The 26,987-nt window shown below is 33.9% G+C and overlaps 1 protein-coding gene across 1 annotated transcript in view; it reads left to right on the top strand.

Moving 5' to 3' along the window:
• GRTP1 (growth hormone regulated TBC protein 1) overlaps positions 1–26,987 on the top strand; it is a 67,193-nt gene that overhangs the window by 4,000 nt on the left and 36,206 nt on the right. Inside the window, exons 3-5 of the mRNA XM_031958751.1 lie at positions 10,148–10,306; positions 14,221–14,345; positions 18,085–18,181. Coding sequence (XP_031814611.1) covers positions 10,148–10,306; positions 14,221–14,345; positions 18,085–18,181 — 381 coding nt within the window. The remainder of the gene's footprint in view (positions 1–10,147; positions 10,307–14,220; positions 14,346–18,084; positions 18,182–26,987) is intronic.

Below are 26,987 nucleotides of genomic sequence, written 5' to 3'. Positions count from 1 at the left end.
ATTACTTCTAGGTTGCCTTCACGAATTCAAAGTGACCCAACTAACAAATGACAGATACCTGGGCCTTTCTGAGTGTTAAGTCAGTGTTGTTTCCCCTATTGCATCTCATTGCTTCTTGTTTATTTTAAGATCCTGCCTCTTATATCCACGCTAGTTTTCTCCTTTTTTTTATATCCTTTTGAATACTGTGTTTAACCTTGTTTTGGGGGTTTGATTTTTCTTTTTCTTGGGTGACAGTTGTAGAAGATTGATAGCATAAGCAGATTGAAAAAGATTAAATTTAAATAAAATTGTTATGTTTGGACTGATTATGAATGCATAAACCCCAAGAATTTTCCACCTTTGGTTTTCTAGGTTAACTTCAGTATTATCAGCTTTGTGTCATCCTAAGGTGGGTCTGTATGGGACTGAAAAATTCTAGTTTATTCTGGAAATTAGTAATCAAGTAGATAATTTTAAAGAAGTATGTCATTATTTTAACATGCACACACTTAAAATTGTTATACATACATACAAATCACCTTGTCTTACTCTTTAACTTCTGACTATTTTTGGCTCTTCATTCTTTATTTTATTTTCCTCTCTGGAGATTCATCTGTGCTTTTAAAAATAAAATCCTTTGTAATTTTCCTTTCATCTTCATTATTTCCCCCATCATCATGTCTTCAGGTTTTAAATAAGAATAGACTTAATTTTCCCTCCTCATTCTTACTATCTCTTAACTCACAATATTAGCCACAAATATGACTTTTTCTTTTAGCATAAGCAGAATATGTATTGATCATTTAGTGTTACAGTTGGATATTTCTTGTTTTTTTTCTTTTTTTCAGTTTAATACATAAAAGTGGAGTGATTTTTAACATCTTTTTTTTCAAATGAAAATGGACTGTCTCTCCCCTTCAATACCCAAATTAGAAAAGAAAAAAAACACACAAAACAAACACATGTAAAAATTCCTGTTACAAACATATCCAAGCAAAACATTGCTTGTTTTGACCATGTCAAAGAAACCATATGTTTTATCTTGTAATCTATGATCTATTAGGAAATGTATAACTTGTCTCTTCATGAGTTTTCTCAAATCTTGGTTGGTCATTGTGTTGATAAAATTTCATAAGTCTTTTAAAGTTGATTATCTTTAAAATATTGTTGTTATTGTATGGAACATTTTAATTGTTCTCACTTCACTCTTCATCTGTTCTTACAAATCTTTCCAGGTTTCCCTGAAATCATTAAAGAGGGGTAGTATTATAAGGGAAAACATTTATTTATGTTCACTGACTAGGAAAAAGGTAACTGAAAGTAATAGCAGCATCTTCAAATCCAGTAAGCTTATAGGGTCTCTTTGATTAACTTTTAACCTCAGCTCTCAATTTTATACAGATTTTATTAGTGTAAAGGAAAAAGGATGGTGAAACCTGAATAACCTTCTGGATTCTCTTATGTTCTTCACGGTATGGCTAACTGATTTTTTCTTTTGCTGGGAATCTTGTAAATTTCCAGAATTTTGTATATATTAATATACAAATGCAATGGAAAGAACATTCTTTCCCCCCACCCCCACCCCCCTGAAGCAATTAGGGTTAAGTGACTTGCCCAGTGTAGGAAGTATTAAGTGTCTGAGGTCAGATTTGAACTTGGGTCTAACTGACTTCAGGGTCAGTACTCTATCCACTGTGTCACCTAGCTGCCCCAAGAACATTCTTAAAACTATGAAAATAAGAGACCCTAGAGATTTTCTCACCCTTTGAATTATCTGTACTACTGCTAAGTCCTTTTGATGTAGATAATTCAAAGTTGGTTGTATTGATCATCTGGTATCTTTAGCCATTTGAGTTGGATCAATCATGTTACCCAAGTTATAATTCTTGATCCGCTAAAAAACTAATGCACTATTTGGGGAAAAACAAGAATTTGGATGGAAAATTAAATAATTTAATTTCCATCTGCAGAAATAGATCTACATTATAAATTTAAATAAGATTCTTGCTACCAAAAAATTCCAGAAATGATCTTAATTCTATACTACAAAGTAAGCTATAATAAAGGGAAACAGGCTACAAAATTAGGCAGATGGCATCCAATAAGGATATATATTTTTTGAATATGTATATTGCTTTTAAACATCAAGAAATGCTCAAACTCTTATATGGTATTAGTTATAATATCAATATCTTTTGATACTGAGTAGTTAAATGATTTTGCCTAGGGTTACACACCCAGTTTTTGTCAGAGGTGGGAGTTGAATCCAAATCATCCTGATTCCAAGGGCAATCTTTTATCCACTATTTTATGCTACTTTTACATACATACATACTAAACACATGTGTATATGTATACATATACATACATATATGTGATTGAGTCATTTCAGTCATATCCAACTCTCTGTGATCTCATGGGTGTGGGTGGAGGCGTTTCTTGGCAAAAATTATCATTTCCTTCTCTCACTCATTTTACAGATGAGATAATTGAGGTAAACAGGGTTAAGTGTCTTGCCCAGGTTACTTAGCTAGTGAGTGTCTGAGGCTGGATTTGAAGTCATAAAGAGAGTCTTCATTCCAAGCTCAGTGATCTATCTACTTTGCTTGATAGCCATCTGCACATACATATATTCATACATATGTGTGTATATATATATATATGCCTATATTTGTGTGTTTAAACATGTAAAACATAATTCAATTACATATACATAATATCTATATCTGTGTATCTGTATGATGAAAATGAATGTATATATTTTAGTACAGTTATGTTATACCAGGCAAAAGATAGAATGAGTGATGGAAATTCATCAAGATTTTCCTGCTTGATGCTAGCTATTTCAGTTATAATATCAAAAAAAAACCCAGTCTAGTGTAAACAAGCCATGTTAGTTTTGTTCCTAAGACTAAATTTTGTTTCTAAATCCACTCCTGACCTCATGGTATTTGTATAGTTTTTAGCACGTGCCTAAAACTATGTCTTATTAATAGTGGGGGTTTAATACATGCTTCCCTTGTGATCTCATCTCAACAAACAATTATTAAACATATATTATGTTAGACCCTGATCTATATGCTAAAGGTGCAAAGACAAAGATGAAATAGTCCTTGCCTTCAAGGAGCTTATATTTTATGGGGAACACAACATGTACATAAATAAGGAAATAATAAAGTCATTTCAGGAGGAGAAAGTACTAATAGTTGCCCGATTTCTGTTTCTTATACTAACATCTCTGCAATGGGGGAAAATTAGGTGTTCATATATCCACCCCGTAGGTGTTATGGGAAAATTAATGGATAATATAAGAAGTAGGAAAAAAAAACCCCAGAAAATTATTTGGAGTCATGTTTTTAATGGGTTATTTTTTTTTGCTTAAAAATAATTCACTGAGTATTTGTGGGGTTTTTTAAATGATGGAATATGAAAAAAGCATTTTATAGCATTGTTAAAGGAAAATAAAATGGCTATGTTATTTTAGTTACAACATGTTGCTTCTTTTCAAGGTGAGTCAACATACTCAAAATAACAATGTTGTACATTGAGGCTTGGATATATTTTGAATGTCAGCTACACAGTGTCACTCTTGTTCTGAGGTGATTTAATGAAAATAGGTTGACTCAAGTTTCATCAACCCCTCCATTGCTCTCTTCTGTGTTTATATGTTGATTAAAAATTGTACTAGTTTCACTTTTCCACTTATCTTTCACTCATAGAAAGTACTTCCCATGGAAATAATTAGATTTGGTTTTTAGGGGAAAATATAGTAATGTATGAATGAATACTCCCATGCTTGTGTCTGATATTACCCATGAGACAAACATTTGAAATAGGATAAAGAATGTGCTAAAACAAATGGAAATTTAGCAAAATCAATTTTGCCTGAAAGGAAGAATTGTTTTCCTTCTCAAATTTTATACTGATTTCTAGGCATTCACCATTAACCATCTGGTATAAAGGTTTCTTCTAAAGAAAGCTTTCCCTTAGTTTCTTTTATCCCCAAATTTCTAGTAGTACAACTGCCACTTAAAATGACTATTTAAAATGCTTAATCCATATACTGGAGTCAATATGAAATAATTCTCTTGATTATGCCACTTAGAACACAATTTTTGTGCAAGCTTTTTTACTTTTAAATCTACCAATTTTTCTTTTGCATGAGGATCTCTCTTACTTGAAAATGAGTATTTAACAATTAGCCCAATAATATGGACTTTCGGAATATATGCTTTTTAGGAGAATTTAGAGTAATAACTGAAATTGAAATTCAGGATCCAAAAGTTTTTAACATTATTCCTATACAAATCTTTTAAATGATATTCTGTAAAGAAAGATGTATACAGATTTGCTTGGTAGAAAGAGCATTGAATTCAGAGTCTGATATAAATTAAAAATATTAGTAACAAACTGTACTTTTCTGGATCCATAAAATTAGAGAGTTGGATGAGTTGGTCCTTAAGGTTCTTTCCAGATCCAAGTCCTTTTATATATTTAGCAGAGGTTCTCCATCGAATCCAGAGAAATTAATTAGTCAATAAACATTTATTAAGTGCCAGGCACTGTGCTAAGCCTTGAGATCAGAAAATGTTAGACCTAGAAGAGACTTTGGAGAATATCTACACTAATACAACTTGGGCATTTATTGAGGGCCTCCTATGCTGTGGAAAATAGTATAAAAGATGCCGAGGACAGGGATTAAAAAAAAGAAATAAAATCATTGTTCCCAATCCTGTAGAAGTACCTTCAGGTTACAATGGAAACAAAATTTAGGAAAATAACTTTTTTTTTTTTTTTGCTTCTTACTTCCTGTGTGACCCTTTTTCCTAATCTCTAAAATGTCTAAATCGGATCAAGTAATCCCTAAGGTCTTTTGTGAACTGTGTACATATAGAATATTCCAAAAGTCTTAGTGCAATTTACCAAAGCTTAAAATTTTATTAAGACTTTTGGGATACCTTGCATATGAGAACAATTATAAAGTAACACTTGGATTTATGTATTTTTGTGTATTTTTATAATTTATGTATTTCTATAAATTGCACATCTTGAGTGACAAAGCCAACCTGCATTTATTAAACTTCACTTGGGAGAAAAACAAGGAATAATTTATATTGCAGCTATCCTGTGCTAGGCTAAATGCAAAGAATCTAGCTATGCAAAGCCAAGGACAATTATGCTCTCAAGATCTTTTTGCATTCCCTAAGGAGAGACATATATCAGTATATAAAAAATAAGTAACAGTCCCGGATGTCCTAATAATTGTTTAACAACCAGCTCTCCTGGGGGAAAGGTGTACCCAGGACACTTTTAAGTTTAACCCAAATTATTAACATTTTCTTTGTCACTCTCTTAAGTCTAGACAATTTTTTAAAAATCAAGCCCTTATTTATAGTTTTGCTGATTTCCAAAGCGTAAATACTTGGAACTGAAAATTTAGCAGTTATCAAGCTGATCTGAGTTTTGGTCACTACAGCACAAAATAATACAATGTAATTTTAGGGAAGGAAAAATAAGCAGCTGGCAGGGTCAAGAGAGGCTTCATATGGAAGGTTTCACTTGAGCTGAACCTGGGATTCAAAGGGGATGAGTGGAAAAGGAGTGGGAAAATATCCACATATGCAAAACAGACTATGTAAAGTTGATATACAGGTGAGATGAAATGTTCACTTTGAGAAATAGTAAAGGGATCAGTTTGACTAATCCACATGGAGTATTTGAATGGAAGTGATGTATAAAAGAACTGGGAAAAATAGGTTTGAATCAGGTTACAAAGAGCTTCAAATGCTGAAAGAAGGGTTTGTATTTGATCAGAGGCAATCTGTAGCATAGAGGCAATAGAACACTGGGCTTAGAGTTAGGAAAACCTGAATTTAAATCTAGACTTAGATATTTATTAGCTGTATGACCTTGGACAAGTCAACCAACTCAGTTTTCTTATCTGTGAAATGAGCTGAAGAAGGAAATGGCAAACCATTTCAGCGTCTCTGCCAAGAAAATTCCAAATAGAGTCACAAAGAGTTGGACACAACTGAACAGCGACTTTTAAAATGGCAATAAGATTTGCCCTTTCTTCCCGGGGTCCTCCCATTGTGAGGACCAAATAAAGTAAAAGCACTTGGCACAGTAACTGGTGCTTAGCAGATACTATGTAATATGCCTATCAGCCTTCTCCCATTTTATAATTCAGGAATCACTATGTGGAGGACAAATTGGAGAGGAAAGAGACTGAGGAAGGAAGATGAATTTTGAAGCTATTGTAGCTATTGTCCACAGGAGAAGTAATGAGAGCCTGAACCTCAGTGACAGCTATGTGACTATAGAGGAGACAAGTGAGAGATGTTGACAAGATTTAGCATCTGAGTAGGTATATGGAATTGAGTAGAAATAAAGATGACTCCAAGAGTATGAATCTAGGTCACTGGAATGATTGTGGTACCTTTCACTGAAATAGGGAAATTCTGAAGTTGGATATCACTCTCCTGGCAATGGGATATGAGTCTGTTTTGGGCATGATGAGTTTGAAGTGTCTACAGGACATCCAATTTGAAATGCTGAATAGACAGTTGGTGGTACACAATGTGTTTAGGTAAGAGTATATAGACCTGAAAGTCATATGCATAGAGATGATGCTCAAATCCTTGAGGGGGGGGGGGAGGGAGTGAGGGAGGAAAGAAGGAGATGAAGTGAAAGTGGTTCAGGAGAAAGCCTTATGGTACACTTACAACATAGGATTGAATGTGTGCTGGATTAAAATTCAGCAAAAGAAATTGAGGAGTGAATAGCCAGTGAGAACAGTGTTACAAAAACTGAGAAGAGAGAGTATACAAGAAGTAAGAGTGGTCCAAGTGTCAAATGTTACAGAAGAATTGAGAAGCATAAGAACTAAAATTTGGCACTTAAGAGATTAGTGATAAAGAGTACCTTCATCTGAGTGATATAAGGTTAGAAACCAAGTTGCATGAAGTTGAGGAGTGAGAGAAGAGATTGTAGAAGTGGTAAATGTAGATAATTTTTTCTGGGAGTCTGGGATGATAGTTTGAGGGGGGTGGTAGGTTCTGGTTACTGGGTTTTATTATTTTTTTTTATGTTTTGTTTTATTTTTCAGATGGAAGACACCGAAATGTTCCTCTAGATACTAGGAAATGAACCACTATATAGGCAGAGACTAAATATTAAAGAAGAGACTAAGGAGGCTAGAAAGATTGACCTTGCTTAGAGAAAGGCTACTTCTTAATCAAAGACTGGAATAAAGGAGGGGAAATGGTTCTATTTTAAGAGATTTCATATGTAAAGTTGAGACTGATAGTTCTGTAATTTATGGCAAGTGGGCTTTCTTTTCTCAATAAAGTCAGAGGCAAGGACCTCTGCTGAGAGACTAGGGATAGAATGTATAGGAGGTGTGAAAGGAAAAAAGCTTTGGAACAGCTATAGTTATGAATAGGAAAAAGGATTGTCTTGCTTAGTTAGGATTGTTAAAATTAGATAACATAAATTTGCAGAGCTGTCAGTATGATTTCATGATTTCTTTCAATATTATTCAGTGGTACATGAAGAGAAGAACAGAGGATGTGAATAGTGGAAGGAATCCAGTATTAAGATATAACAAGCCATGTAGGATAAAGGAATTCAAGAGTAGAAGGTACTGTAATATAAATGTTTGATTATATGATCAAGATTGACAAGGTAGAAAAGTGAAGCTAGAGTAGAGATGATAGTCTAGGAGAGTACAAAATGATAGTTGGGATTAGAGGTCATGAGGAAGAGGGAGGAGACATAATAAATTCAGGAGAAATTAGGCATAGGTTGGGATGAAATGATAAAGTATGTGGCCCAATAAAGGAATTTTAATATTCTTTCACAAAAGTACAACACTTATGGGGTATGATAAAAACAAGAGTATGATTTTATCATACCCCATACGTGTTGTACTTTTGTACATTGAGGAAGTGGAAAGCTAATTTGCAGAAATATTAAACAGTCTCGACATAACCATCCATCATAGATTACAAAGGTTTGCCATTTATTATTTGAAGTAGCTCACAGACTTAATCAACTATGACTGAGCAAGACAGAGTCTGGTGATTAAGCTACTTGCTTTTGTGGGGACATAACTTTTTATACCTCATAGAGAAGAAGGGGAAATCGAGGGAAGACAAGGACATGTAATGAGCTGTTGAGACTTTCTTAAAGATGCTAACTGGACAATCTAGGAAAACTGAATTTTCATCATGGTTGATAACTGGGGCTCATTTTTAGCAATTCCTGTGAATACAGTAGTTGAGTTCACATCAGTAGAGACTTAATAAATACTAGTTAACTGATTGATTGGCAATAGGCACCTAACTAATTCTTTTTTATATGTGGTCATGAGAGAAAATGAAATCAAGTGTAGAAGGAATGGCCAGGTGTGCTACATCTTCTGAAATGATCAGTTCTTCATGAGTACCAGAAATTAGTTAAGAAAGACTTCTGAAAAATTAGAAGGTGTTCTTCAAAGGCAATTATAGATATGTATTGGAAGATAAATGGGAACATCTGAAGAAATGCATAGAGATACTAATTTAAAATTTTTGTTTGCTTCCCATATAAATGAATCCCTGAAAAAAGCATTAAGTGCTTCCTAAGAGTCACATATATGTTAGATGCTAGTAAGACAAATAAAACAGCCCTTGGCTTCAAGGAGCTTACATTCTAACTGGAGTAGACAATACACACTTAAGTTGAATGAATGGTATGCCCCAAAAAAGGCTAAAAGAATTTTAAAAAATATGTTTCAATCTGCATAGAGAGTTCATCAATTCTTTCTCTGGAGTCCGTTGGAATTGTAATGGTATACTGTATTGATCAGAGTAGCCAAGTCTTTCACAGTTGATCATCATCACAACATTGCTTTTATTGTATAGAATGTTCTCCTGATTTTGCTCATTTCAGTTTACATCAGTTCATATAAGTTTTCCCCCATGTTTTTCTCAAACCATCCTGCTCATCATTTTTTATAGCACAATAGTATTCTTTTATGATCATATACCACAACTTGTTCAACCATTCAACAAATGATGGACATCCATCTCAATTTCTTTTGTCACACAAAAAGCTGCATGTATTTTCAGATGAAGAAATTGAAACTATTTCTAGTCATTTGGAAAGGTGTTCTAAATCACTATAATCAGAGAAATGAAAATTAAGACAACTCTGAGGTACTATTACATCCTCTCAGATTGGCTAAGATAACAAATATTAGAGGGGATGTGGGAAAACTGGGACACTGATACATTGTTGATGGAGTTGTGAACTGATTCAACCATTCTGGAGAGCAATTTGGAACTATGCTCAATGGGCTATCAAACTGTGCATACCCTTTGATCCAGAAGTGTCTCTACTGAGCCTGTCTCCCAAAGAGATCATAAAGGAGGGAAAGGGACCTACATGTGCAAAAATGTTTGTGGCAGCCCTTTTTGTAGTGGCGAGAAACTGGAAATTGAATGGATCCCCATTAGTTGGAGAATGGCTGAATAAGCTGTGGTATATGAATGTTTTAGAATATTATTGTTCAGTAAGAAACAATCAGCAGGATGATTTCAGAGAGGCTTAGAGAAACTTATATAAACTGACGCTGAGTGAAGTGGGTAGAACCAGGAGATCATTGTACATGGCAACCGCAAGACTATACAATGATCAATTCTGATGGACGAGACTTTTTAATAATGAGATGAGTCAGGCCAGTTCCAATGCAGCTAGGTGGTGCAGTGGAATAGAGCAGCAGCACTGAAGTCAGGAAGATCTGAGTTCAAATATGATCTCAGACACTTAACACTCCCTAGAAAGTCACTTAACGCCAATTACCTCAAAAAAAAAATTTTTTTTTTGCTTTCTTTGAATGTGTCCGGAACTTATAACTTATTGATTGATGGTTGATAACTTAATTACTTCGGCATTAATGTAGAATGTGTATTATTTATTGATTCTGCATATTTTCTCTTTAAAAGTAGGGTTTGGGAGATTGTATTTTTGTTGTTGTCTTTAAGTTTCTATGTCAAGGGCTGGGAGCATTTGAATTTCATTACCATTTGTTCCAAGAACCTTTTTCCTCTAGATTTTGAATTCTTCTTGAGCCTTGTCTTTTCTTTCCAAAGCTTACTGTATGTTTGTTTTCTTCTTTCAGTAAAACGCTATGTAAGGAAAGGTGTTCCTAATGAACATCGTGCATTCGTCTGGATGGCCACAAGTGGAGCGCAGGCACAGATGGACCAAAACCCAGGATATTATCGGAAGCTGCTAGAAGGAGAAAGAAATGACAAACTAGTGGAAGCAATCAAGACAGGTGATGTCCTCATCATTCCTATTCCTAAGCAATGGCAGTGTGCATTAAATGTTATAGACTAGACAGTACTGTATGGGACAGCAAGCTCTGCTCCCACAGCTTGACTCTTGTTTGATTAAACTTAGCACCAGCTAATGAAATTATAATATTGAATATAACATGAAGATCAACAAATTGACTATAAAAATGAAGCTAAATAAATAATACTGAATATAACAATGAAGATCAACAAATTGTTCTTAATTTGAAAATGCAGCTCATTTAAGAAAATATTTTTGGTGATTTATGAGGGGAAAATGAATGTGAAGCAGTGTGGTGGAAAGCTAGTGATTAAAACTAGTATGACCTGTATACTTATTGTGTATCTAAGTTATATTTTAATATATTTAACATCTACTGGTCATCCTGCCATCTAGAGGAGGGGGTGAGGGGAGGTAAGAGGTGAAAAATTGGAACAAGAGGTTTGGCAATTGTTAATGCTGTAAAGGTACCCATGTATAAATCCTGTAAATAAAAGGCTATTAAAAAAAAAAAAAGAAAAGTAATTGATATTTAATATCAAAAGGAAGAACTATAAAACAAACAAAAATCCCCCACCAACAAAATCTTTGTATATCATTCTACAATGAAAACAATATATAATATTTTGTTGTTCCTCAAAAAAATAAAAATAAAAAAATAAAACTAGTATGACCTCAGTCAAACAACTTTAAAAAAGGTCTAGGTTTCCCATTGTATCCAGGGCCATTTCAGTCACCCTGATCTATCTCTGGATCCAGGTGACTCTGGAGGAGAAAGTGAGGTAGGTGACCTTGTCCAGCCTTCCCTCACTTAAATTTAGTTCACTTGCATATCATAGCATTGCCTTCCTGATGTTATGAGTCTCTTTGAGAATAAAGGACAAATAACAACAACAATGAAAACTAGTATCTGAATCAGAAGACCTGTGGCTCAAGGCAATATATTTAACTTCTTTGAGCCCTGGGTTACTCTTAGATTCAAAATAGCGAAACAAGTAAAGATTGGTACTGGAAGGGAATACCCTTCCCTAAGCGATCCCTACACCAATAAAATCACTGGTTTTGCTTTTAAAAAGGAAAAGGTGGAGGTGAAAAGTATAGTAGTTAGAGGGCATTTGAGCCCAGAGGACTTGGGTTCAAAATTTTCTCCTGACACATACTATTTGTGTGACTTTGGACAATTTTCATATTTCCTCAGTGCCCCTAGGCAATCCTTTCAGACAGTAGGTTTATAACTCCACCTTGGTAAAGGGTGTTTCCATACCCACAATTCCCTCTCTCTTCACTAGGGAAATTACAAATCTAGAACAATAACAACAAAAAAAGTTGTGTTGAACATTTAGGGAAGGGAAGTGGGAAGGATATACAAATACCTGCACTTATTTTTAGAATCTCCTTTTTGGCATCAGTCTACAAATTTCCAAGGAAGCTGATTTTCCTAGGATCATATTTACTTCCATGTTATTCATCTATTATCCTTATGCCCATTTCGTCATCTTGGAATTAGTTACTATTAAAGTATCAACGGAAGATGGTTCTTAGCAGTTGGTTTTCTCATTTCATATGGAAGAATCAAATTTTTTGAGGCTGTAACACAATTCAGATACCAAAATATGAGCATTTAAAGACTAAACTAAAATCATGAATAGTGATATTTTAGAACTAACTGTTCAATAATTCCCCCCAAAGAATCCACAGTTTTTATTCACTGAAACAATAACTAAATGAAAATTAATTTTTGTATTAGTAGGAATTTGATTTTAATCATCTATTTGGTTGTATTTTATTTATAAAGTTTTTCAAAATATTACTACTACCTATAGACATCTCATTTTATACTCTTCCATACTATAAATGACAATCAGTTGTCAAATAGTGGAAAGAGGAGGAGTGAGAGTGGAATGTACTGGTTGAGGTAACTTATTTTTAAAAAATCACATCCTGTACTGTATCAATGTCCTTTTGAAATAGCTCTGCCTCTTAGAGCTTGCTTTTGGAGAGAAATAAAATTTATTGGAGAGCAAATGAACTTTTAATGATGTAAGTTCAGAAGAACCTGTAATTATTCAAAAGTTACATTTCCTTGGATAGTAATGAGACTTTGCTCCAGTGTGTCCTTCATTACAAATAGCACCTGGTCCTGTGATCGTATTGTGACTTTTTTCTTCAGCACCTGAAACTCAAAGTTCAAAGGGTCTCCAACTGAGGGCCAGAGAACTGAGAGCTGACCAGGCATGTTGGTAGCTGATTGTAAACCTGTCCCCAGATTTCAGAGTTCTTAGTCAGCTGAGGTCAAGACAGAACAAATGTACAGCCAAAGGTCTCATAGCATAAGTGGTATCTGACTCTCCAGATTAGCAGAGGTTGGCGGTTAATCACTCACCATGGCTAAAACAACTCATTTAGGAAAGAATGATCAGATTAGGAAAACAGAATGGGATGTTGTTGTTTTAAACCTGTCTGGTCTTCTGTCTCCTGAATTAATAAAATAAAATAATTTTTAAAAAATTCTCCAAAGTTCTACCTTGCTGATAGGTCTGATTTGATCTGAAGCTGATATGATCTGAAGGTCTGATTTTCATGTAAAATTGTCAATGTCCATTATGATTATCATAAATAATGGAATTGCAAATGCTACTGGTCTAAATGAGAATTTCCACTTCCAGATTTGGAGAGGGAAAAACATAAAATTGATATTGAATCTGAATTCTCACTGTTTATGTACAAAATTAACATAAAAAAATAAAACAAAGAAACAAAAACATTTAAGAATCAATTTAAAAATGTTGCTGCTTATTTGAGTGATGTCAGCACAGTCAGGAGATAATAGTTCTGTTGACAATTCTCTACCATTGTAGTAAAGAATAAAAAAGGAAAAAAAAACAGTAATTCAGGAAAACCAACTAATAATAAATTAGCTATGTTTGAAATGTGTGAAGTGTTCCCTAACCATAATCTTCTCCTCTCATCCCACTTTTTGCAAAGAAATAGGAATGAAGGTTCATATTTAATTTCACTTAATTTTGTTTTCAATTTATATATTTCTAGAAGAGTCTCTCTTTCTCTTCTGAACTGATAGAATTATGAATTCTTTTCCAAATCCCAGGCAAAAGAAAGCTTTTGACTATTATTATTTGACTACATATTGTTTATAAAACTCTTAGTCTTTAGAGTTAAAAATCTTCTTTAACTAAATGTACCTTAGTTTTTAATCATAAGAATAACTTGGAAAAAAGAAAATTGTAAGTGGAGAGAGTAGGTATGGTGGGGAATTTGTTTACAGTCATAGAGAAGGATGGGGAGGGGATGAGACAAAATTCTGTAGCACTTTTACCTCTTCCTTTTTCTCACACATGTTCCTATGACCCTTAGAACATGGATGCCCTCAAATACCAAGAAGTCCATTCATTATGGTCCTATGTCATGGTTTCCCTGCAAAGAACTTCAGACTATCCAGCTTTGAGTTGTAACAGATGATGGAGCACACGATTTTGGGTTTCTGTCCAGCAGTCTCCAATGATCCTTTGTTATTTTGTCATCTGATCTTACACTCCCATCAACAGACTCAGTAGAACACGTGGAATGTTTTCATATCTTTCCCTGATTTGAGGGAGTGAGTTCATACGAGCCAACTACAATGAAAGGAAGTCATAAAGGGTCAGAATCCAATAGTGGAATCATCCATCTTGCATCCTTTGGGGATTATAAAATTTCCTTTCCTCAGAAAGGATTGGATTAATTGAATACTAAATAAAATACAAAAACATTGCAGGTCATGGTCCTGAGCATTCCTAGTAGGTATATATATTAAATATACCTTCATTCTGAGCACATGTTTTTCCCTGTCTTGCCAGTTCATATCATCCTCTTTATTCTTCTCCTATATATCTGTAGACATGAACAGGACATTTCCAGACAATGTAAAATTCAGACAGACTGCTGATCCCTGCTTACAACATACCCTGTACAATGTATTGGTAGCATATGGACATCATAATCAAGGTGTAGGATATTGCCAGGTAAGTACAGTTTAAACTACTCTAAATAATTGTATTACATAGATGAAAAAGTGAAAGCCCTAGATATATTGAACATTAAGAACTATGTTCCTTGTAGATATAGAAATGTAGCCAGAAGTCCTCATGGAGTTCACCACAGTTCATTTTGCTGTTAGCTGGGCTGGCAATTTGTAGGGCTGGCTCCTCGCAGGGTACATAGTCTCTTACTAGACCTATATCTTGGTTGTTTTTCCTAAGGATTCTGTGTGTTGGCTGGTCAATCAGGTCCTTCAATGATCATGTTGGCTCCTCATCAGTCTCCAATACTGCTTTTGCTGGTGCTTTTAGGGTACAGCATCTCTATTGGACTGATCAATCAGCTTATCTCCAGAGCTTATTTTTTGATGAGTAAATTGTACATTGGAGTGTCGCCAAGATTTTTCAAGATGTTGCCAGCAATGGTGACATTATTCCTTTCCACAAAAGTCCTTTCCTACCATGTGCTACTTAGGATAATTAGTTTCATGTTGCCTGAGGATAATTAGTTTCAATCCAGTCATTTTTACTTTCCATATTCCTTTGGGAATTTTAGACAAGGAGCTAGAAACAAAGGTATAAATGCTTTCTGTGACCTGGAAGCATATTCGTTATCTTGCTGGTTTCTTCATATTGTCAAGAAAAACATTAATACTATACTCCAAGTTTTAGGCACAGGTCTTCAAAGAACAATTTTTAAAAAATTACTCTAAATACTAGCATTTTTATCTTATAGAAGTATCCAAACAGGCATAACACTCCCCTCTACCATGACTTTAGATATCCCTCTCTCCAAGAGGATTTTAAAGTTACATTTATAGAAATTCTGAACAAGTGAAAGATCATTTTATATATATATATATATATACATACATACATATAGTTTGGGATTAATATTCCAAAATAATAGACACTATTTGATACCTTGTTTGACCACTACTTTAAACTATTCTCCTGGAATAATCAAAGACACTTTCTTCCTGAAATCAGTATAATATTCCTTAAAATCAATGGAGGAAAAGAGTAATTTAATAGCCCCATCACTGTAGGAGATAAGAAAGCAATGATTTAAACAAAGCAAGAGTTAAATTTGGTTATTACCTTGACCCATTCCCTGGCACCTTAGCTCTTATTCTTAATCCTTTATACATTTTCAAAATAAGAAAAGTTTGAAAAAAGCTTTTCAACCTGAATAATACAATTTTTATTTGAGCTAAGGAAGTTTTTAATATGCAATTGACTTACTCACCTCTCCCAGCCTTTCAACTATTCACCTGAAAGTCTTCTCACTTTTACCTTTCAGTGTCTCTGACTTTTAGCCTCTACAAACCTTCACGTTTTTACTGGTCTCATTGGGGCTCCACCCATCCCTTGCATGTATGTAAAATACTTTACAAATTTTAAATGCTATTAGCCTTTTTTAAAAAATGTTTAATGTGAAGTGACTTTTTTTTTTTTTGTAATTGAATTATAGTATCTGAATGTTAGCCTGTCTTTTATAAGGCTCATGGAAAGCATTTTCAGGATAATTCCAGCAGCAAAATGATGTATAAAGGATAAGCAAAAATGATATGTAATAATATTATTTCATTCTCATTTTTTATGACATTCATATACAATGACCTTAAATTCCTAGAATGAATCTCTGTCTTGCTATTATTCTTTTATGCTTTGTTATTCTTCAGACAGTTACATAGGTGGATAAAATGATTTCTTTCTATAATTGAATGAGTCTTCATTCTGTTGTTATTTTTTAGTTCTATGTATTTAGAATTAGGAAGACCTGAGTTAGAATCCACCCTGAAGCCTTTACTAGGCAAGTCATTTAACAGCTGCCTGCCTTGGTTTCCTCATCTGTAAAATGGTGATAATAATTGCATCTGCTTCCTAGGGTTGTTGTGAGAATTATATGAGATATTTGTAAAGTGCTTTGTAAACTCTAATGCACTCTATAAATGCTAGCTATTATTATTATGTAAACTGTCAAATAAGTAAAAAAAAAATCCTGCTTTTTGTAATTGAGACTATTGGAATCAAAGATCATTTTCTGTAGCTCATTAAAAGTATCTTTAAGACAACCAGGCTTAATATCCTGGTCCTACATGGTTTTGATATTATTATTAATATAGCTAACATTTGTAAAGCACTTTAAGGTTTCATCCTGTTTTTAGTTTTCAGTATAAATTTGCATGAATTACTGGGGGAAAAAATTCCTTTCCAGTGGTCCACTTATAAAATGGTATCAGTTTGGAAAATACTACCTCAACACTTAATGAAGATATTTTGAGTCAGACACCATAATTTATGTGTGTATATGTTCTCTATTAGCTGATTTTTCTCTATGATAATGCTTTCTAAGTTATTGTGATCATTAGAGAGCGAAGGTCAAAACATCATGCTAGGAAAAAGCCCAGGAGAGTTTTAAGGTGTGGACCAAACTTCTGTTCTATAGACTTTGCTGGCTGCTGAAGTACTTTCCTCCTGGAATAGTTTCAGAAGAGCCATCTTTCATGCCCACTTTGTGAAAGTACCAAACAGGTTCCTGTCACCATGGTTGCAAGCATCAAGCTATCTGCTGTCATGAGAACTGAAAAGCAGCTTTTGAGATTTTTAGGCTTTTGTGCATGAGACACACAGAGATGAAAGTCAGACTGACTTTGAGATTTTTGCAAAGAGCCAAAACTGAGTTCTGCAACATGGTTCTAGTAACTTGCTTGAGGTAAAGGTCTGCCCAACTGCATATGGTTGATTTTTAATTCTGTGACTCCAGTTGGAACAATGTTTTCTTTTGGTTCTGGGCACAATTTGAGGAACCCAAGGCCATTTAGCTGCCTGTTATCACAGATTAGTTCCGGGGGAAAGGAAGGAAGGAGAGGGAAAACAAAGGAGAGAGGAATGAAATAAGAGATGCTTTTCAAAAAGCCAGCCTCAAAGAACAGTAATAGATACTAGTTATCACTGCATCTAAATAATTCACAAGATTATATTTTTACACATTCTTTTGTCTACAAGTAAGTATTGAATGTAAAAAGCCAAGACTGTTGTTCCTGTTAGACTTGATTAGACTGAAACATTATCTTTTATTACCAAGGCTTATTTATTTTTTCTTCAACAAATTTTGGTTCTAAATTTGTAGTATTTTGATCTCCAAACTAACCTGCATATTTCTGTCAATCATTATAGCTATTTTTAAAAGACTTTTTCCTAGTCTACTATTTATTTCCATATGGATTTTGGCTGTCCAGTATATTTTATGTTCTGTGATAAGTTTTATACTATTGAATTACAGGGTATCCTAAAAGTCAGTGCAGTTTTAAAAGACTTTTGAGACACTCTGTATTTTAGATTAAGCCTTGGGAAAACTTGTGAGTTATGTGATTTCTTCTCTTATGCTGTCATTATTATTAAATTTCATAAATTATGAAATGATGAAAACTTATTAAACATCAATATTCAAAGGAAATGTTGGAAATTGGTTAAATATCTTTTCCTTTTTCCCTCCTAGACTTTTCCAAAGAGATTATGTCCTTGATTGTAATTCATAACCAAACAGGATAGAATGCTTATCGCTTCTAACATTATACTTTGTTATTAATATGTCTATATCTGGAGTATTATATTTATTGAATCAAACAAGATAAACTGAAAACTGATCTTTGATGTGGACTTACAGATTATTTTAAGGCCCATTATGAATTCCTCTTCATTGTTCTTTCTATCATAGGGAATGAATTTCCTGGCAGGATATCTGCTTCTTATTACAAAGAGTGAAGAGCAGTCCTTTTGGTTACTGGATGCTCTTGTTGGAAGAATATTGCCTGGTATGTTGAAAGCTCCTTTTATAATGTTGGATTTTCTTTGAGCCATCAGTTAGATTTTCTTTGGGGGGGGGGGGAGGTTGTAGAAGGAAAGAGCTGATAAATCAGCATTTTATTAAAACAGTTCAGTGGTTTGGGAGTTGAAGTCAATAATCTTTTTGCAATTCAGGTGGAAGTAGGAAAAATATTGAATCAGATTGTTTTCAGATAGAACAGATGAGCTTTTTTAGTACTTGATGCAGTTTATTCCTTCTTCATTTCAGATCCCAGTGTTGGACTAAAACCATACACTTGGATCATCTGTTATTCAATCTGCCCATTATAATGAAACTTCAAGAGACATATTGCATCTCTTCTTAAGCTATATTTTATCCTAGCCATCAGAAAGGATGAGAGAGGTGTACTTGTTAATGTGTTCCTAGACACTGCTAATTAAAAAGATATATATTTTAAAATTCCATCCACCCACTCCTGTCTTGTCTTTTGGATCCATCAATAAACATTTTGTTTCCCTATTCTATACAAAATCCTTACAAATAATTACAATTCTTATAAAATAGTAAGTCACTATGGGGAATAGAAAGAAGTGCAAAATTGTCATTAGAAATGTTTTAAAAAGAAGAATAGAAGCAGCTGGGTGGTACAGTGGATAGAGTACCAACCCTGGAGTTAGGAGGACCAGAGTTCACTAGCTGTGTGATCCTGAGCAAATCACTTAACCCCAATTGTCTCCAAAAAGAAGTGTAAAGCAATTACAATTTTTTAAAACAGTGTTTCCTGGTTGAGAAATATGCAAAAGTAATCCAGGTCTGGCCTGGAAAGTAGGAAGACCTGAATTCAAATTCTGCCTTTAACAGATTCTGACTTTGTGACATTGGCCAAGTCTCTTCCAGTAATTCTCTTAAGACTATCAATTTCCCAGTCTTTGTAACTGGAAGGAGTTATTATAGAATTTCCCTATACTAATGAGATTACAATCTTAGTCCTCAAATATTGAATTGAATTCCTCTATCAGAGCAACTATAATGGATATAACACCAGTCGTGGAATTAGGAGCACCTGAATTCAAAACTGGTCTCAGACACTTGACACATTAGCTGAGCAAGTCACTTAATCCCAATTGCCTTGTCAAAAAAAAAATTCCTATATCAGTTCAGGACCCTAGAAGGGTGCCAAGGTTTAGGGTAATTATATCATATTGTAAATCTCTCCGTCCCAACTATAATTTGCTTTGAAGGAGTTTTATTATTTTTTTTTCAACAATATGAAGCTACTCAAATGGACTGGGAGATAGGCTGCAATGTACTCAAATATATATATTCTAACATTAGCCAAACATCTGGTTACCCAAATTAAGCCAGCCATATCCTTTTTTGTTTATATTTTGGCCTTATAATTCTTAAAGATGCTAAGTTTTGGTTAAAAGATGCCTGATTTTGAATTACCTCAGAAAACCAATAGTTACTTTACAGTACTCAAGTTCCTTTGGATATCTTGGGACTTCACTAGCCCTTTTCATTATCCCAATTAGTGTGAATCATCACACCATGCTACTTTCACTTGGATAATTAATCTCATTTCCCTTTTTCTAGAACCTTAGACTCAGCCTTTTGGGTTGAATTCTTCTCTTCTTGCTGAAAACCAAGCCTCCATGTCACTTTTAAGCCATCTGTATAACTTGGTGCCATGGTCCCATCTATCCCAATTCTTTCCCCACTATCCCATCCTTTCCATCTCCCTTTTTCATGTCATCTTCCCCTATTAGAGTGTAACTTACTTGATGTCAGGAACTTTCTTATTTACTTGTATTTGTATTCTTAGCAGAACAGTTCACAGCATATATATATAAAACTCAAAGATTCAATCAAGAGAGAAATCTCCATTATATATCAGTGATATTAATATTGTTTTAGATCTGTGCTACATATATATATAAATGCATGTGTATGTATGTGTTTTTATATATGTATGCATGTAGGTATATATATGTGAATGTATATAGACATATGTAAAAGTGAAGATATATTTACATACATGTGTGCGTGTGTGTGTGTGTATGTGTATGTACCCATGCTTAAACTGTAGCCTACTTGGGAAAAGTTGGGAGGGGTGAAAGGGGAAAAAAGAAATAAGAAAAAAGAATAAAGCAAAAAGTGTACAGCAAAGAACAAAAAGACAACCTACAAGAAAGCAAAGAAAAGATGGACAGCCATGAATATATAATCTTTTCTGTTACATGTGCTTTCTTGAAATGGAAATTTATTGTTATATAATTTGAATCCTCCCTGATGTTCTGCTGGGCACATAACAATTATTTTTAATTTTTCTCTTTTGTTTTTCTTTTTCTATTTTTTAAATTTTGTATTTAGTTTTAAATAAAAGTAAGTAAATAATAAAAGATGCTATATCTATGAATTTAATCATAGTGAGTGAACATAGTAAGTGAGACCCAGAGCATAACTATTATGAATACATTTTTATTAAAATCTTTGTCTTTCTCTTCCTACTTTTTCAGGCGTTGCTCAGTTTGACCCAGTATTGATACATTATTCAAATGCAAACTTTGTTTTTTAGCAGTAGCTTATTAGTAAATCTAACCTACTGAAACAATAAGAGGAAAGAGCTGGAGTAGAAGAATGAACTTTTAGGGTAAAGAAGCTATTTTGGCATGGTTAAAAAGTCCAAAAAGGCTATTTTTCTGAGATTGACCTATTTCAATTCTTTATTTCTTGTTCCATAAATTTAGACATTTTATGTTTTTGGAAATGTTTATCTATTTCATCTAACTTGTCAGGATATATTGAGGAAAAAAATAGTTTCTAATAACTTCCTTTATTCTTCATTTGTCGTAAATTTTTCTTTCTTATTAATACTGTTAATTTAATCTTATTTTTTAAAAAAAATATTTCTATTTAAAAAAAAAAAACAGATCCTGGTGTTTTTAATTAATTCCTTTGTTCTTTGCTTTCAGTTTTGTTCATCCTTATTTTGATTTTCAGGCTTTCCATTTTAGTATTTAATTGAAGTTTTTAACATATTGGTTTTTTGGCTTTTTAAGTTACATATCCACTTCATTGATATATCCTTTCTCTCTTTTGTTGTGAAAGTGTTTAGAGATATAAATTTTCTATTACAGTCTACTTTAGCTATATTACTCAAAGTTTGATACATTATCTCAATATCATTATTGATATTCATTATCTTTAATGAAAGTGTCTGTTGTCTCTACTAATTGTTCTTTTACATACCAATTTTTTGTAGTGTAATCATTTAGACTACAATTCATTTTAATACTTTTTTCGATGGTTCATTATTAAATATAATGTCTATGTATTGTGGCCAGAAAATTGTATTGTATAATGTTTCTGCTTTTTTTGTATTTATTGCTGAGGTTTTGTGTTCTAATATATAGTTAGTTTTTGTAAATATGCTGGGCACAGCTGAGAGAGATTTTTTTATATATTCACATGTACATATACACAGACACATACATATACTTCTTCCTATTCTTATTTTATCTATAAATATCATATAGTGCTTTATCATATCTAACCAATCTAAAATTTTATTTAGGTATTTAACTTCTTTCTCTTTTTTTGATTGGATTTTGTCTATGTTTGAAAGGTAATCATTGAGGTACCCGTTATTATAGTTTGACTATTTCCTTATGGTTCATTTAGCTTTTCTTTTGGGTATTTGTCATTTAGTACATATGTGTAAAGTATTTGTATTAAGTTATTATCTACATTATCTTTCAGAGTAATGTGATTTCCTTGCTTATCTCCTTTAGGACTATTTTTTGCTATTGCTTTATCTAACATCACTGTATTTTTTTTTTTTAGATCATTTTGTTCCAGACTCTTATTTTAGTTCTGTGTGAATCTTTGTTTCTTATAAACAACATATTATGGGATTCTGCCTTCTAGATTATTCTGCTATCCTCTTCCATTTTTTGTGTAAATTTGTCTCACATTCATATTTATGGTCACTAATCGTGCATTTGCCTCCATCTAGTTTTCTTATATTTTTTCTTCTTTATTCTCTAAATTGTTTTTACAAAGAAGAAGCACTAATGACCTATAATCAAATAATCCTCTCTCTCCTGCCACTTTTCTCTTCCCCTCATTCAGATCCCAATCCCAGGTAATTATTCATTGTTCCTTTAAACTCTTCTTCAAAATCATTTTCTGAGACTAGCGTTTGTTTTCTCAGTAATTAATCCATCCCTAAACCTACTTACTTTCTTATTCCAGCCATCCCTCTTCCTCCTATTTCTTTGTCAAGTTTAACATTTTTCTATATATGTTTATGTGTTTTCATTGTATGTTTATGTGTGTTTGTACCATTTTTCACTGGTGTATCTGAAAATCACTCCCTCCACCACTTTCTCATTATTTGTGTAGTTTTCTACTCACCCAACCCAATTATGTGAGATAAGTTGTCTCACCTTTCCTTCCCCTTTCTTTTCTAATATGTTCTGTTTTCCCTCCCTTACATTCTTTCATCATCCTTAAAACATAATCACTACTCCCAGGTACTATTTAAGTCCCTCTGTGAACCATGATTATATTAGTGTTTCATTGGAACATAAGTACTTCATCTCTGTATAATCCTTTCCTAATTGCTCAGTTCTACTTTTTTTGTGTGTTTTTGTATTTCAAAGTTTTTATTCAATTCTGGATTTTCCATAAAGAATGCTTGTAAGTTTTGTTTTTTTTTTCACTAAAGATCCTTTTTCTCCACCTTATTGTTTTTCTGGTTGAGTTATTTTGGTTGAAGCTTAGATCTTTTCCTTTTTGGAATACCATATTCCAAGTTCTTTGCTCTTTTGAAAATGGTAGCAGCTGAATCTTGAGTAATTCTAAGTAAGTCTAAGTTTCTAAATACAGTATTTATACTCTTTCTTTCTGGCTACTTACATTTTTTTTTTAAACTTAGAAACTATATTTTGACTCTTATCTTTCTGAGAGTTTTTAATTGGGGGATGCCATGAGGAGTGACCGATAGGTTCTTTTTGTTTTTGTTTTGCCTTCTGATTCTAAAACATCTGGGCAATTTTCTTTCATTACTTCTTGAAAATCTAGGCTCTTGGGGTGATGTGATGGGGAATCATTACTTTCAGGCAGTTTATTGATTCTTAAGTTATCTTTCTTTGGTTTTTCTTCCAGGTTAGTGTTTTTCTATGATATATTCACACAAGTTAACAGTTCAGCTACAACAACGAAAACTGGAGCATGTTTCTGTGAGCAAGATAATTTTTTGTTATTAGAGCTGGTAACCTGAGAATAAGATGAATCAATGACTGTTTTGGTTTCCAGCTAAAGACTTGAGCAAAATGATACCCCCATTTTTGGGGAGCACAGAATAAAGAGCAGAATAGGAAATAAAGCTAACATGATGATTTATATAGCTGAGACATGGGGAATAATATAATTGGCTGATAGTTGGAAATGGGTGTTAGAAACAATCCCTTTCCTCTCCCGTGACTAAGAAATGTTCATTGAGTCCATCTGCAAGATGGTGGTCCAGACTTCTTTCAGTTAGCAAACTAGATAGGCTTAAAAGATAGCTTGTTGGTGTAAAAATATTAGGTCCTACTCCACCGAAGTTAACTAAATTCTTTGAGATAAGGATAGAACAATAATTAGGAAGAGAACTAGATTTCTAAACTGAATCTATCATAGACCAGCTGAATTCTGAATTAAGTTCAGAAACAGAAAACTATGACAGACAATTACAGGAAAAAATAATTAAATGTAAATAGGATCGGTAAAAAATTATACAGGATCAATTTTAGCCTCCTCAATAGACTTGTTTGTTTTAATTCTTTTTCATATCTTGGACTTGTTAAATTCTGTTTGGTATATTCTAGTTTTCAGGGATTCTCTTGTTTAGTATGTTTTATACATCTTGTACTAACCTGTTAATTTTTTCAAGTATTTCCTCCAAAACTCATTTTTTCTCCAGGTCTTGCCTTTAGCATTGCCTTTTCATTTGTAACATTTTAAAACTTAATTTTTTTTTTTGCTATCTTCCTTCCAGGAATTCTAACTGACCTTGCAACTGAGTTGTAGTTTTCTATGAGATTTTGCTGGTAGGTGTTTTGAAATTTTTTTCTTCATTGAGGTTTGTGTTTTGAGCATCCATCACCATAATAGCTCTTTATCATGGGAATCTTCTTGATATTGTTGTTATCCTTCTTTTTTTCTTACAGTCTTACTTTCTGAATTAGGGTTTTGTACTAGGGCCAAGTTCTGTACACTTCTGTAAGGAACGTCAGGGCCTTTTTAAGCCCTGTTCTATGTTTCTGGTTCCTGCTGCTGCTTTCTCAAGGTATTGAGTATTGTGTTGTTCAAAGATTACAGGGGTTTCTCAGGCCAAATTGCAACCTAAGCATTCTATTCTAAAATGAAAAATGATCATTTTGCAACTCCTAATTTAGGTTTGGATGACACAACTAAAGGTTTGCTTCTAACTTCTGTCATCTAACTGCAAAAATCTTCAAGTTTGAAACAACAGAAAAAGCTAAGTCAGTTGTATAGCATAAGAGCTAGCTAGGAATTGTATCTGACTCCAGAACTGGATAATTAACATTCAGAAGACTTGGAGCTAGACTCAGCCAGACCTTAGATTGTATTCCAGGCAAGGAGTGGCCATAGATCGTCCTATGTATCTTGCAGGGTGCAGAAACGGGAGTTAGTCAACAGTTGTGCCTCTGTGATCTCAAAACTGGTTTGGAAACATAATGTGGGCTTAAAAAGCAACCTGCAGCTAAGTGAGGGGCTGATCTGCAGCTGTATTTTAGAACAAAGAGAAGTCACTTATCTAAGGGGTGCATCTTAGACCTGTCCTGAGGCTGTGTACTGAGCTGGGATCAGGAATAGAACCAAAAAAAATGGCAATAACTCAGAAAGAAGCTTGGATTGGGACCTAGCCCACTTTGAGGAATTGCCTAGCCTGAAACACTGAATGGGTGATTGTCTCTGCCAAACTGAGACCTGTGAAAGACTTTAGCTTAAAAAAGGCTGTTTCCCACTTTTATTCCAGGCCATCTCCAGTCATCCTGATCTATATCTGGCAACTGGACCCAATTAATTTCAAAGGAGAAAGTGAGGCAGATGACCTCACACAGCCCTCCCTCACTTAAATCCAATTTACTTTACTTGTATCTTATGGCATCACCTCCTTGATGTCATGGTCCCTTTTGAGAATAAAGGACAGACAATAACTCTTAGGATTACAGCTGTAGCTTAAATATGTGCAATAAATATGATTATTGAGAGAAGGCTGTGCTATTTCCTCCTTCTGTGCCATCTTGGTCACTCCCTTAGTGTCCACTTCTTGCCTATATATTAAAAAACAATATTACTAGGTGCCTAACTTAATTTCTATCTTCCTTTGGACCTCCAGGGTTTTACTTACAACTTCTATGATAGAAACAATTCTTCGAATTCTCTGACTTTCACAATTAATCAGTGTGGTTAAGCCAAGGCTCAGTTCCCTGAAACTTCTCTGAAAAGGATTCAAGGAGAAAAGTGCAGTCTCTGACACATTTTCAGATCAAATATGATTTGTTTACTTGACTAGCCCACAAGCAGAGAAAGAATTTTGAAGCAGGAAGCACACAGCAGTGCCCCATGACTGATTCTAAAGCATTGAACTCCTGAAGCCCTTCTGTTTGATTATCTATCTGGATATCCCATTCAGACCTGGAGCAGGAATTTGTTAAGGGAATATATGAGTGGCCTGAAAATCTGGTTAAACCTGATTCTTTCTTCATTATGCAGACAACATCTAGGGATAGTTTTACCGAACCCTGGGAAGGTGCATTCTCTGTTATGTGGACACTTCTCTGGGGGACACAATCCATAATGGCAGATGTTATCTCTGACATTGGATGGCCACAATCTGTTTCACACCCACTCCTCATTCCCTATCTCCCACCCCACACATACCTATTTTTGAGAATAGGCAAGCATAAAATTGGTACAAAAGGCAGAAGAGGAGAGATTTAAGCTGGTTTTGTTGTCACAAATGGTAGGGTTTTAAAATATGTGCTATATTGTGGTATGCATCCAGCAATGTGGGTCCTGGAACAAAAACCAGCTCCTTTCCTTTCCCAAGTATGGGGTGGAGAAGACTGCGGGGGAGGAGACTGCAGGAGATGTTGGAAAAGAATCTTTTCTTCTATATTGGAGAGAGCTTATTATCTGTCACTAAGGGGAGACACATGCTGATTACTTTGGAAGGGATATAGGCATCCTAAGTTGAAAGCAAATTGTTATAAGATTAAAATTACATATTTTATATTCTCTCCAGAGTGTGATTTATACTGTGCGGTTAGTTTTTTGGGTAGAAGCACTATGACTTTTTAGCTCTTTTATGTGGACATAATTTTTTTCCCTGAGAATTATTTCTATGTACACACAATATCATCTGATGATTGGCAGACTGCTTTTCATAAAAGTGCACATTTTAAAGTAATTATAATTTCATATTAATTGCAATTCAACTGACAATATGGCTTATTCATCATCATTCATGCTGTATCAATTTACAATCAATGTAGGAAATCTCAGGATGTTTCACCTTTTCAAATTCACTCAGCTTCAGAATGTGCTGAGTGTAAGTGTGAATTCATTAATATGATTAATAGGTGAATAAATCACCACTTTGAGGGGAGGAGAACTCTTTAGCAGATTAAACCCATCAAAACATTTTTTTCTTGTATCCTGAAATTTTTTATTCATCTGTTTCTGTTCCATTAGCTCAGGGATATATGAACTAAAAGATCACAGAATCATAAAAT

This window comes from Sarcophilus harrisii, chromosome 3 (genome assembly GCF_902635505.1).
Source record: "Sarcophilus harrisii chromosome 3, mSarHar1.11, whole genome shotgun sequence".
NCBI lineage: Eukaryota > Metazoa > Chordata > Mammalia > Dasyuromorphia > Dasyuridae > Sarcophilus > Sarcophilus harrisii.
The sequence above is the reverse complement of the archived record's forward strand: the minus strand, read 5'-3'. Positions and strand labels throughout refer to the sequence as shown.